The sequence below is a fragment of the Apus apus genome, chromosome 15 (assembly GCF_020740795.1).
Source record: "Apus apus isolate bApuApu2 chromosome 15, bApuApu2.pri.cur, whole genome shotgun sequence".
In the NCBI taxonomy this organism is placed as follows: Eukaryota; Metazoa; Chordata; class Aves; order Apodiformes; family Apodidae; genus Apus; species Apus apus.
In genome coordinates, this window is record NC_067296.1 from 14773428 (window position 1) to 14785324 (window position 11897).

The 11897-nt window shown below is 66.5% G+C and overlaps 2 protein-coding genes across 2 annotated transcripts; both read left to right on the forward strand.

The window, feature by feature from the left end:
- Positions 1-3231: 3231 nt before the first annotated feature.
- ID1 (inhibitor of DNA binding 1) lies at positions 3232-4026 on the forward strand. Its single transcript, XM_051633079.1, has 2 exons — positions 3232-3585; positions 3735-4026. The coding sequence occupies exons 1-2, from the start codon at positions 3265-3267 to the stop codon at positions 3774-3776; spliced, it is 363 nt and encodes a 120-aa protein (XP_051489039.1). The 5' UTR covers positions 3232-3264; the 3' UTR covers positions 3777-4026.
- Positions 4027-7367: 3341 nt separating this feature from the next.
- On the forward strand, positions 7368-11123 carry LOC127390942 (bactericidal permeability-increasing protein-like). Its single transcript, XM_051633113.1, has 15 exons — positions 7368-7524; positions 7668-7782; positions 7868-7996; positions 8088-8243; positions 8366-8429; positions 8554-8614; positions 8803-8894; positions 8980-9180; positions 9292-9351; positions 9873-10040; positions 10213-10280; positions 10464-10506; positions 10657-10720; positions 10805-10881; positions 10970-11123. Exons 1-15 carry the CDS (start codon positions 7368-7370, stop codon positions 11009-11011), a joined length of 1497 nt encoding a protein of 498 aa, XP_051489073.1. The 3' UTR covers positions 11012-11123.
- The last annotated feature ends 774 nt before the right edge of the window (positions 11124-11897 follow it).

Consider the following 11897-nt stretch of genomic DNA (forward strand, 5'->3'; position numbering starts at 1 on the left):
ATGCTCTGGCAGGAAACCATCCACCGAGCTGGGCCTGGCTTGGCTTGTGGGGCTTAGGGTGATGCCCCTTGCCCATGGGTTCTCAGGGGCTGTGGTACCCCCTGGGTGCCCTCCCCTCATGCCAAGCTCCTGTAGCAGGGCAGGATAGGCTGTGGGGGTTGGTGCACAGGAGACACCCCTGGGTGCAAATGACAGTAGGATTATGGTTTTCTGGGTGGGGAGTGCTGGTGTCTGGGGCAGGGGGGTGGACACTGGGGCTGCTCGTCCCCAGAGACCTGCAGAGCCCCCCAACCATGGCCAGGAGGGTGGTGGATGGGTGCTGGGTGTTGGTGGGCACCTCATGCCCTGCTGTGCAGGGCTGGGGATGCCTGGCTGTGGTGGGGATTCCAGTGGTGAGAACTGGGATCCTGTTGGGTGCTGGGTGCTGGCGGTAGAGAGGAAACAGCCAAAAGCAGCCCCGGCCTGGCTGTGAGGAGGGGCAGGAAGCTGGAATAAATCCCAGGAAGGGCTGCCTGGCTCCAGCTGGTCTGGGCTGCAGCGGATGGAGCCAGGGACGGGAAGGGAGAAGGCGGGAGGGGAAAGCACAGGGGCTTTCTCTGGCCTCGGCCCCGCTCCAGCTGTGCCGCCAGCTCCAGCTCGGCACTGTCCTGCAGGCTCGGGGGGCTGGAGGGGTGCGGGGGGCTGGAGGGGTGCGTGTCCCCAGGGTGATGGTGTGGGATCCAGGGGATCTGGACGGATCCCACAGCCTGACAAGGCAGGAGCAGCCTGGGTTTGGGGGTCCTGTTCACTGGGGGTCACCCAGTGTCCATGCTGCCTGCCCTCCTGCCCGCACCCCAGCCCGGGGCTGGGCAGTGCCCAGGCTGCGGTGCCATCAGCCCTGTTCCTCTCACCCGCAGCACAGGAGGCAGCCCCCGGCGGCCCCTCGCCTGCCCGGTGTGGCCACTGTCCTGTGTGGTCCCGGCGGGGCGGGGGGCGGCCGGGGGCTTTGATGTCCTCGCTGCCGGGCAACCCCTGCTCGGCGCAAAGCAGCCGCCCCCCCGGCCGGGCCGGCCCCGCCAGCACCATATGGCCGAGGCCGCTGTTCCCGCGCCGCGCGCCCCGTTCCCAGAATTGAGATGGAAATGAAGCTATCTATCTGTCTTGCCGGACAACACCAGCACGCCGTGCCGGGACCCCGTGCCCAGCTGTGGCTAGGGCAGTGTCACGGGGCCGTGCTGCCCCCCCTGACCCCAGCACCCCAAAATGCAGAGAGCCAAGGGGAGGGTGTCCCGCAGCCGGGGGCACCCCGCGGGCCACGGCCCCTGGGGCAGCTGTGCCACATGTGCCACAACACCCGCCGCGGCAGGGAAGCCCAGCCCAGTCCCCGTGCCTCGTGGGGTGGCCGGTGGCCAGGGCTGTGGGCAGGATGGCCACCGGGACGTGGGGTCCGGCTCGTCCTGGCCGCGCCGTCCATTGTCGCCGGCGCAGCTGGCGGTGGCCGGTGGCCGGCGGCACTGAAAGGCATTCCTGCGCACAATGTCCCCGGCCTCCCCGCCGCGGCCCGGCCGCCAGCGCCAGATGGGGGCTAATTAGCAGCTTTGAGAGCCGCGGTGGGAACCGGGCAGCGCCGCCGGGCCCTCCGCCGAGCCCTGAATGGAGGGGGCGACCCCCGCGCCGTGCCCACCCTGGGAACCGCCGCGCCGGGGTGGGGGACACGGGGAGGAGGGACAGAGGGAGAGGGCTCCTACAATCCATGTCCATGCATGCTCCCCAGGGTTGCTGCACACCCCCCCGAGGAGGAAGAGGAGGGGAGGTTTTCAGCTCCCTGCAGCTGCGCTGGGCGCTGGAGGGACCCCCAACCCACCCCCCCAGAGGGCAGGATGCCGCTGCTCTCTGCACCCACACCAGGGCCAGCCTGTGTGACATGCTCCCCAGCCAGGGAAGTGTCTGGACTGTCCCGTTGGATGTGCCACCATGAAGTAGCAACCCAGTGGTGCCACCGCAGCCCACCCCAGCAGCCCCCAGAGAGCAGGGGGCACAGGGAGGGATCTGAGGGTGCTGGAGCTGCGCTGTGGGGGTCTGTGGGCGTGTGTCTGCACCTGTGTGCAACCAGCTGAGGGGGGTTGCGTGTGTCTGTGTTGATCTGTGTGTATCTGCGTGTGTGTGCGTGCGTGTGCATCTGTGTGTGTGTATTTACAGCTGCTTCTGTGCCCCCATGTGCACCCACAGGTCTGTGCATGTGTGTGAATCTTCCCGTGCACGTGTGTGTTTCCATGCATCTGAGTGTGTTGCACATACATGTGCACACCTCCATGTGCACACACAGGCATTACATCCATGTATCTGTACACGCGTGCACACACACCGTGAGCGTGTGCAGGGACTGAAAGGCCGCGGCTCTCCCTGCCCACCCATCCTGCCCTGCCCGCCCGACCCCCGGTGCCCGCACACCCCCGCCCCGGCAGCCGCCGACTCTGCGGAGGTCTCAGATCCGGGACCGGGGTGGGAAAGGGGACACCCCGAGGTGTGGGAAACTAAACAGGAGGTGAGGAACGTTGTACCACCCTGTCCCCATGGGGATCCCGGTATCCCCGTGTGGGACCCGGTGGCCCCCGTGTCCCCGTGGGGATGTGCGTACCCCCGTGTACCCGTGAAGGCCCCGGCTCCCCCCGTGTTCCCGTGGTGGTCCCGCTGCCCCCGGGCAGGGCTGCAGGTGCCCCCCCGCCCCGCCCCCGTCGCCATGGGCACCGCCCGCGAGGCGCCGCGCTGACAGCGCGCGGGGTTTTATGAATGGGTGACGTCACGACCCTGGCGTCTAACGGTCTGAGCCGCCGAGAAAGGGGGGCGGCGGGGGGGCTTGGGAATGCGGGGGGGCGGGAGCCCGGGGGGGCACCGAGGAGGCCTTGGGGGTGGGCAAGGGGAGCCCCGACGGGAGCGGGGACTGAGGGATCCCAACACCGGCAGCCATAACCCGCGGTAATGGGGCAGGGTGCCGGGGCGGGCGGCTCCCACCCTCGCTCCGCACCCCGGCAGCCCCCGCACCCCTGGGCCCCCCTCCGCAGCCCCCCCCGTCCCATTGCCCCTTTAAACCGCTGCCCTTGAGCGGGGGGGGGGGGGGGCGCATGATTGGGATGGGCGGGGCCTGCCCGCCCTCGCGGCTCCGCCATTGGCTGCGGCTCTCGCCGAGGCCCCGCCCCCCTGTCTATAAATGGCGCGGCGGGGCTGCCGCCCGGCCTGTCCGCCCGCCGTTCCCGCGCTGCGCGTCCCTCCCGCCCGCCCCGCGCCATGAAAGTCGCTACCGCCGCCCTCTCGCCGCTGCCCGCCGGTGCTGGCGGAGCCTTGAAAGCAGTGAGGCCTGGGGAGGCTGCCCGCTGCGGGCCGGGCCCGGGGGTGTCCCCAGGGGCGGCGGAGCAGGCGGCCGCCGCGCTGCTGTACGACATGAAAGGCTGCTACTCCCGGCTGCGGGCGCTCGTACCGACGCTGCCTCGGCACCGGCGGGTCTCCAAGGTGGAGCTGCTGCAGCACGTTATCGACTACATCTGGGACCTGCAGCTGGCCCTGCAGTGTGGGTCCCCTCGCCCCGCTGCAGCCGGGGACCCCTCCGAGGTGAGTGAGGATCCCCCGGCACAATCCCGCTTTCCTCTGGCCCAGCCGGGTTCCCAGGACACTCCCGCTCCTTTCCCTCCCCAGCGTTGCCCCGTCTTGCTGTCCCCCTGCCACCACTGACTGGTCGTTTTGCCCCCTCTTTCCCGCAGGCTCCGTGCATGCCCGCTGCCGACCGGATCCTCTGCCGCTGAAACCGCTCCGGATTCACCACGGACATTCCCGGGATCCCGGCCCTGGCCGCCGCGCCCCCGTGGCAGCTGTGGCACCCGCACCTGGCGGGGCTGCCCCGAGGGTCTCCCCGCAGCGTGGGCCGGGAGTCCCGGCCGGTCGTATCCTTCTCAGATTGCTGAGAGTATTCCCCGTATTGTATATTACAATGATGCTGGAGAATATTGTTCTACAATAGCTGGAGTTTTGTTATTAAACAAGCCCTGATGACCAGGAACGTCTCTGCTTCCTGCCCCCCCGCTGTCCGGGGGAGCTTCGGGGGGATTGGACCGCGGGGATGTGCCCCCAGGGAGCATGAAACTAGAAGGACCTCATCTGCACCAGTGCTGGGTGGGTGTGCTGTGGGGTGCTGGGGCTGGACCCCTGGGGTGGTGCTGGGGAGGGACTCTCCTGCAGTCTCTTCCCAGTTCCCCCCAGTGTGCTGCGGTGGAGGGGTCTGCAGGAGCCGTGTCCCTGTCCCAGTGCTAACATCTCAGAACCTCTCCTGGAGTCCCGTGTCCTGCTCCTCCCTCCCGCTCCCCGGGCACGGACATGGTGTGCCAGGGCCAGGCACAGCAGGGAAGGTGGTTTACACCCTATTGTCTGTGGTGGGAAGAGAGAGAGCAGTCCTGGGATGGGACTCCCCTGGGAAGGTGCCTTGAAGGGATGATGATACTGAGGGGAAAGTGCTGGGAGCCAGGTATGGGGCTCCATGCCTGACTGTGGGATTCCCGGGGCAGCAGTGAGTTCCCAGTGTGTGTCCGTGGCCCATTTCCCAGCAGGGCCACCCACATCCCTCAGCGTTCCTGTGGCTCCCGGAGTCACCCGTGTCGGGACTGGGGTGTGAAGGTGACGCTGCAGGGGGCGGTCCCGCTGTGCTGCCCAGCAGAGGGTGATTATGAGTGCTCTGCAGTTCCAGCTCACCCTGCCGCAAACCCTCGGGAGCAAGCAAACCTTTCAGGAGAGGGAAATTGCATCAGGGGTTGTGCAACCCCCCGTGCCGGGGGTGCCCCGGGCAGCGGCGCTGACCTGAGCTGTCCCGTGACTCACGATCGCCTCAGGGAACACGCTGCCTCCTGCACCAGATGTGCACGGGCCTGACGGGCAAATTGGGGTGCTCGGAGGGGGGCTCCTGCTGCCCCAACCGCCCCCTGGGCAGAAGGCTGGTTTGAGGCTATCATGGCAGGGCCCTTCATGCCCCCCCCAGGTCCTGCATCTGGGGGGGTCTATGGGGCTGGAAGGGGTGGAGCAACCCTGGCTGCAGCTGTGTGCACGTGTGAGTGTTCATGTGTGTTTGCGTGTGGTCACAGCTCCGTGTGCATGAGCGTCTGTGCCACTTGTGGTTCCCCAGTGTGGTGGATTCCCTGGCAGGTGGAGTTTATCAGGGGTAGGTGACTTGGGGATCCAGGACATGGATTGCCCTGGCCAACCTTGTCCTGGCTGTGACAGTAGTGGGGGACATGGCAAGTTGGTGGGCTTCAGGTCACTGTGGATGAACCTGTCCATGAGCCATAGTGTCCCTGCTGTCATTGGATGTGTCCCCTCCATCACCCTCTGTGTCTCCTCCATCCCCCCTTCAGGTCCCCTATATCATCCCTGCTCGTGTCCCTTCCATCACTCCCTGGGGTCACATCTGTCATCCCTGCTGGTGTCCCCTCCATCACCCTCCAGGTCCCTTCTATTGCCCCCACTGGTGTCTGTCCCCTTTGTCACTCCCAGGTCCCCTCCATCGCCCCAGCTCCCACCCGGCCCCAGAGCCTGGTGCTGCTGCTGCAGTGGGTCCCTCTCCCGGTGCCCACTCGCACTGCACGGCCAGGCCCGGGACACTCTCCTGGAGGAGCCTGAAGGGCTCCGGGGCCAGGAGAGCTGGGGGTTCTGCCGGGTGTGGGGGTGCTGGGGCTCACCCCCAGCACAGCGGCTGTGTCCCTGCTGTGCTCCCTTGTGCTGCCCATGCCCATTCCCTGCCAGCAGGTGTGGAAGCTCTGGCTGGAGCTGAGGACCTCCATGCCAGCTCATGTGTCCCCATGTCTCTAACTTGACCCCCTGCCCAAGCCCCACGTGCCCCACGGCTGAGCCCTCACCATGCACCCCTGGTCATCATCCCCCCAGGGTGAGGGGTGCCGGGCTGGCACTGCTGGACAGCTGGAGGGCAGGGGAAGGGGCTTCCAGAGCCCAGCCTGGCTGGCAGTGGGGCCAGCAGGACTGAGCCACCTGCCCTGTGCTGGGATGCCGGATGCAGCTACACCAGGATGCAGGGGAGAACCCCGGGGAGGGCTGGGCCCAGCCCTGCGGGCAGCTGCGTTCCAACCGGTCCCTCGGTGTTTTTGTGGGATCTGATTAATCCCGGAAAGGATTAGGGACCGGGGAACCAGGTGACGTTCTGGTCCAACCAGCCCGGCCACCCCGGCATGGACATTGGCGTCAGAGCTGGTCCCTGCTGTGCTGCCAAGCACAGCCCCAGGACATAGTGGAGCTGGGACATACAGTGGGACCCGTGGCGTGGGGCATCATGACCATCTGCCAAGGTGAGGCTTACTGTGGGGCACAGGCACCTGGAGATGGAGGGTGGGCATAAGGCCGTGGTGGGCATGGGGCCATGATGGGCATGGGGCTGGGGTCAGCCCTGGCCTTTGGGATGCTGCTGGGGGCTGTGGGCATAGCTGGAGTCGTGGTTGGTGGCATTGGATGTCCTGAGCAAGCAGGCAGCTGCTCTCTAGGGGTCTGTAAGGTGCATTATGTGGTGCTGCAGTCCCTCCAGTGAGGTTGCCCATGGCTCCATGTCCACCCATGGTGCTGGCATGTGTCCCTGGCCCCCACACAGGGACCCTGGTGCTGCCCCCAGGCTGGACCCCTGGCAGGCGTAGCCCGTGGCACTGTCCATTTGGAGAGGCTCACCCAAGTGGGGGATGGTCCCACGGGTTTGGGAGCGTGGGCAGCACTCACAGCCGGGGCTTCCTGGAGGGGATTGCACAGTTCTGCTCTCGCTCTGACTGTCCTGACCTTCCTGTCACTCCACAACTCTGGGGGCTGCTGCTGCACCTCAGCCACCCTGACCCCCACTGAGGTTCGGGTGCCCCCAGCAGGGTCCCCAGAGCCCATCCCAAAGTTGGAGCAGCTGCTGCCCCCTGTTGAAAGTGGGCTGAGCCTTGTCCTCCTGGTGCAGCCCCTCCCTGCCCCAGGACCAACTCACCATATCCCCCCGCTCCTCTGCCGCCCTGGGCTAGGCACAACCAAAGATCCTTTGGGACCCTGGCCTGGTCAGGTCCCTGTGTGTCCATACATGCCAGTCGTGGGGAGCCCTGGCTGGTGTCCCCCAGTTCCCACACATTCCCGTGGTGGGGACTCTGCCTTCCTCTACTCTCACAATGGGCGCGAGTGGGGAACAACGGGGGAACTGGCTTCCCCTTTGAGTCATGTGTTGGGCAAGGTTGGGCTTTTGGTGGCCGGAGCGCTGCGGTGTCCCCTGCATGTGCGCAGGAGGCTGATGTCACCAGGGCTCCCTGTCCCCAATATAAGTCCTGGCCAGGCTGCTGCGCAGGGACAGGGTCTCCGTGACGACGGGGTATCCCACAGCCATGTCCTCTGCTCCAGCCTCCAGGTCCCAGCACCATCTCCAGGGCAAAGTGTGTCCGGCGTGGCTCTGCCTCCTGCTCCTGCTGACCACCTGTGCACCTGCCACCAGCACCAGCCCTGGCATCGAGGCCCGGCTGACCCAGAGAGCACTGGAATTCGGTGGGTCTGTCCCCCTGGGTGGGTGGGTGGACCAGGATGGGGGATGCTGGGTTGCCCTGGACCCACTGCTCCCCCCTTCCCCAGCACTCTGCATCCCCCAAGCCCTATCCTGTGTCTCAACCCCAATCCCTGCTGTGCCCCAGGCCGTCAGTTTGGGCTGGAGCTGCTCCAGTCACTGCTGAAGAAGGAACATGAGTTGAACCTGAGGGGCTCCTACCACAGCCCGCTCCTGGGGACGTTCACTTACACCGTGCCCTGGTAAGAGCTGCCCACGGGGTCCCTATCCCCATCCCTGTCCCCATCCCAGGCACAGCTGTGAGCCCAGGCTGCCTGTGTCATGCAGGATCCACATCCATGAGCTGCAGATGAATGACTCCACGGTGACCTTTGCCGAGGACGTGGGGGTGACGCTGAGGGTGCAGCGCGCCCGTGTCCAGCTCCGCGCCGACTGGGGAGCACAGCTGGGGGCCATGTGAGTCCTCACCCACCCAGGACACAGGAATGGGAACATGGGCAGCTCAGGGTGGCTCGGGTGGCCCCGTGCTCACCCTATCTGTCCCCAGCCAGGACAGTGGCTCCCTCGAGCTCCGCGTGCAGGACCTGGCCGTGGCGGCGGTGCTGGGGGTGGGCGTGGGTGACGGTGGCCGCCCCACCATGTGGAGCGCCGGCTGCGACGCCCGCAGCACCCACCTGCACCTGGAGTTCCACCGTGGGCACAGGTAACGCTGGGACCCCCATTCCCCTCCTGTCCCCAGCTGGGTCAGTGGGCTGGGGGAGGCTGGGTAGACTGGAGGAGACTGCGGTGCCACAAGGTGGTCTGAGGACCCTGCTCTGCCCACAGCTGGCTCTACAACCTGCTGACACCACTGCTCCAGAGAGCCCTGCGGCAAGATCTGAACAAGCAGGTGGGTGCTCGGGCCCTGCCCTGTGGGGTTTCGGTGTCCTTGTGTTGTCCCCTCCATGGAGGGTCCAGCAAGTGGGCTGGAGACCCCTGTGCCTGGGCTGGCTGACACCCAGCTCTGCTTCCAGATCTGCCTTGAGCTCCGCAAGGGCATCAACAGGCTGGAGACTGCCCTGAAGCACATGAAAGGTGGGTGAGGGGACCCCAGAGACCAGGGCCATTGCAGTAGGTGGCTGGGGGTCCATGCTGGTGCCTGGCAGGGGCTGCAGGACCCCACTGTGGGGCCAGATCCTGTCACCCCCTGTGTCAGCAGAGCCAGGGCTGTGGGAGGGGGCCAGTGGTCTGAGGCCCCCCCAAACACTTCTATGTCCCTGCAGTGTCCACCCAGCTGGATGCCTTTGCAGCCATTGACTGGTCCCTGCTGAGGCAACCGGCCATCACAGCAGAGCACGGGGACGTCGCCCTCAAGGTAACACCATCCTGTGCATCCCTGGTGGCTTTGGGAATGGAGCACGGGGAGCTGGGCTGAGCCTGATGCCCATCTGTCTGCACAGGGCGAGTTCTTCAGGGTGGGCAAGAGCCAGCAGAGCCCCTCCTTGCTGCTGCCTGTGGCACTGCCCACAGCTCTGCCCACAGACCTGCCCGTGGCACACAAGCCTATGCTGCTGTTTGCTGTCACCGAGGTCGTCACCAACTCAGCTGCCTTCACGTACTTCATGGCCGGGGCCCTGCGCAGGAACATCTCTGGTGACATGGTAGGGACAGCTCAAGTGGCAGCTGCAAGGCAGAGCTGCCCCCCCGGGGTCACACCAGGGTGTCCCTGTGCCTTGTGGCCCCAGCACTCCAACCCCTCTTGTGCCTTCCAGCTCCCACAGAGGTTCCCGCTCCAGCTGAGGACCAAGAGCATGGGGGTCTTTGCCCCAAAGGTGGGTGTGGTTGGGAGGGGACACAGGTGGGATGGTATATGGGATGGGGTGTAAGAGGAACAGGATGGAGGTGAGCAGGACACAGGTGGAATGGGATGCAGGAAGGACAGGACATGGGATGGAACACAGGAGAAAGGAGGGCATGGGATGGCATGCAGGCAGGTAGGGTGTGGGAGGGATGGGAAGATGGGATGCAGGGGAGATGGGACTCGGGTGGATGGGATGCAGGCAGGATGAGATGCAGGATGGGATGCAGGGGAGATGGGACTCGGGGGGATGGGATGCAGGCAGGATGAGATGCAGGATGGGATGCAGGGGAGATGGGACTCGGGGGGATGGGATGCAGGCAGGATGAGATGCAGGATGGGAAGCAGGCGGGATGGGACACAGGCAGGACAGGATGTCGACCACGGGCAGGCAGCGACGGGGCACACTGGGCAGTGCTGGGAGCCCAGGCTGATGCCCAGGATGCCAGTGGTGCCAGCACAGCTTGGTGCCAGCCTAGCCCTTGCCCCCGCCAGCTGCAGGAGCTGTACCCAAACCAGCCCATGGAGCTGCACCTCTGGGCCCGCCAGCAGCCCCTGCTGTCCTGCCAACCCCACGCCCTGCATGGGACCCTCTTCGGCTCTGTCGAGGCCTTCGTGGTGCTGCCCAACGCCACCCGTGTCCCCACCTTCCTGCTGGACATTGTGAGTGGCTGGTGCTGCTGTGGCAAAGGCTCCTCTGCCTGAGATCCAGGCTGGGGGGGTGCTGGGGCAGCACTGGGTGACACTGGGCAGTGCTGGGTGACACTGGGCAATGCTGGGTGACGCAGGGTTGCAGACACTGCCCTGGTCATTCACACATCTCTCCTTGCTGCAGGATGCCAACGTGACAGGGAAGCCAACCATCACCAGGAACAGGCTCGGAGGTACCGTGAAGCTGACAGGGTGAGTCCTGTGCTGGGTTCAGCCTCCCCTGGGATGTGCCCTGGAGCTCCCTCTCTTTCCCGCCTCTGGCCATTTCTTCCCCTGTGTCCCATATCACCTGCTCAGACCCCATGCCCACTGCCCTGGCACTCAGACCTGCTCTGTGTCCCCTTGCCTGGCTCTCACCCTCCTCTTACCCTCCAGGCTCAGTGTGACACAGGTGACATCGCACGTGGGCCCGGTGGAGGTGAGTGGCTGTGCTGGAGGCACTAAGGGACAGCTGAGGGGAGAGCCTTGGTCCCTGTACTGCCCTGGAATCAGGGCCTGGGGGGCTTCAGGGGGCCTGGGTCCCCTCTGCCTGCCCTGTGCTGGGCTCAGGGGGCTGCTTGTCCCACAGGTAAAGAGGCTGGAGACAGCACTGAAGTTCGGGCTGTGGCTTTTCGGGGTGCCCCGGGCAAACAGTGAGTGCTGTCCCCATCCTGTCCCTGTCCCCCCCCTCCCGGCTGTCCCTCCGAAACCCCCCTCATACTCTGCTCTCCCCACAGAGTGGCTCCAGGCCGGCATCCCCCTGCCCACCCCACACGGCCTCAGCCTGCTCAACCCGCGGCTCTCGGTGCAGGAGGTCAGTGCCACCCTTGTCCCCGTGTCCCCCTTCTCACCCGTGTCCCCCTTCTCACCCGTGTCCCCCTTCCCGCCCCAACTCCCCACAGGGCTTCGTGCTCATCACCACGGACCTGCAGTACGAGCCATGAGACGAGTTGCTGCGTGGGAACCTTGTGGGTCCCTCATGAGCTGTGTCCCTCTCACCACCCCGGGGGAGCTGATGCCATCGCGGCCCCGTGTGTGGCAGGGCCACCCAGCCGTGGGACCCCCCGACCCCTCCGCAGAGATTAAAGCAGGGAGCGCAGCTCAGCCGGGTGTGGTGCGTGGTGTCTCGGGTGCCCCCGCAGCTGGATCCCCCCCCCGCGGGGTCTCCTTCCCGGTTCCATCACTGTGTCTCTGCTGCGTGGGGCTCCGGTCGTGCCGGGGTCCCGTCCCCTGGGCCGGGGGGTCCTGCAGCAGGGTGGGCGCAGAGGGCAGAGGGGCTCAGGGGGGCTGGAGGCAGGTTTGGTGGCTCTTCGGGACCGAAGGGGGGTTGTCACCTGGTGTCCTCCGCCCGCAGCAGCGGCTGCAGCTCCTCGGCAGCTTCCCCGGTCGCCCACGGGATGGTGCTGGTGTCCGCGGGCTCCCGTCGGCCCGGGGCTCCGGCCAGACCCCGCCCGGTCCGGCCGCTGCCCCCGCCCCGCTCCGCACCCCCAGGGGACGGGGCCGTCGTGGGGAAGGCTGACCCGCAAGCAGGGACCGTCCTGCTGGTGTCGTTCCGGGACCGGGACATCCTGAGGGGGCTATGTCCCCCCCCATCCCGGTGGCTGAGCCCACTTGCGTGGAGTCCCAACTGTGCCCCACCAAAGGGCAGGTGGTGCTGGGGATGCAGCCCCTGTTCCCAGCTCAGCAGTGGCAGATCCCGAGGGTGAGAGGCAGCCTTGGGTGGGGGGGTGACCCCCACTGGGACGTGAAGCTGTGAGTCCCTGCCCTCCTGGATGTTCCCTCCACCCTCCTCAATGCTTCCCTTGCCCCAAAACCAGCCCCCTTGGCCCA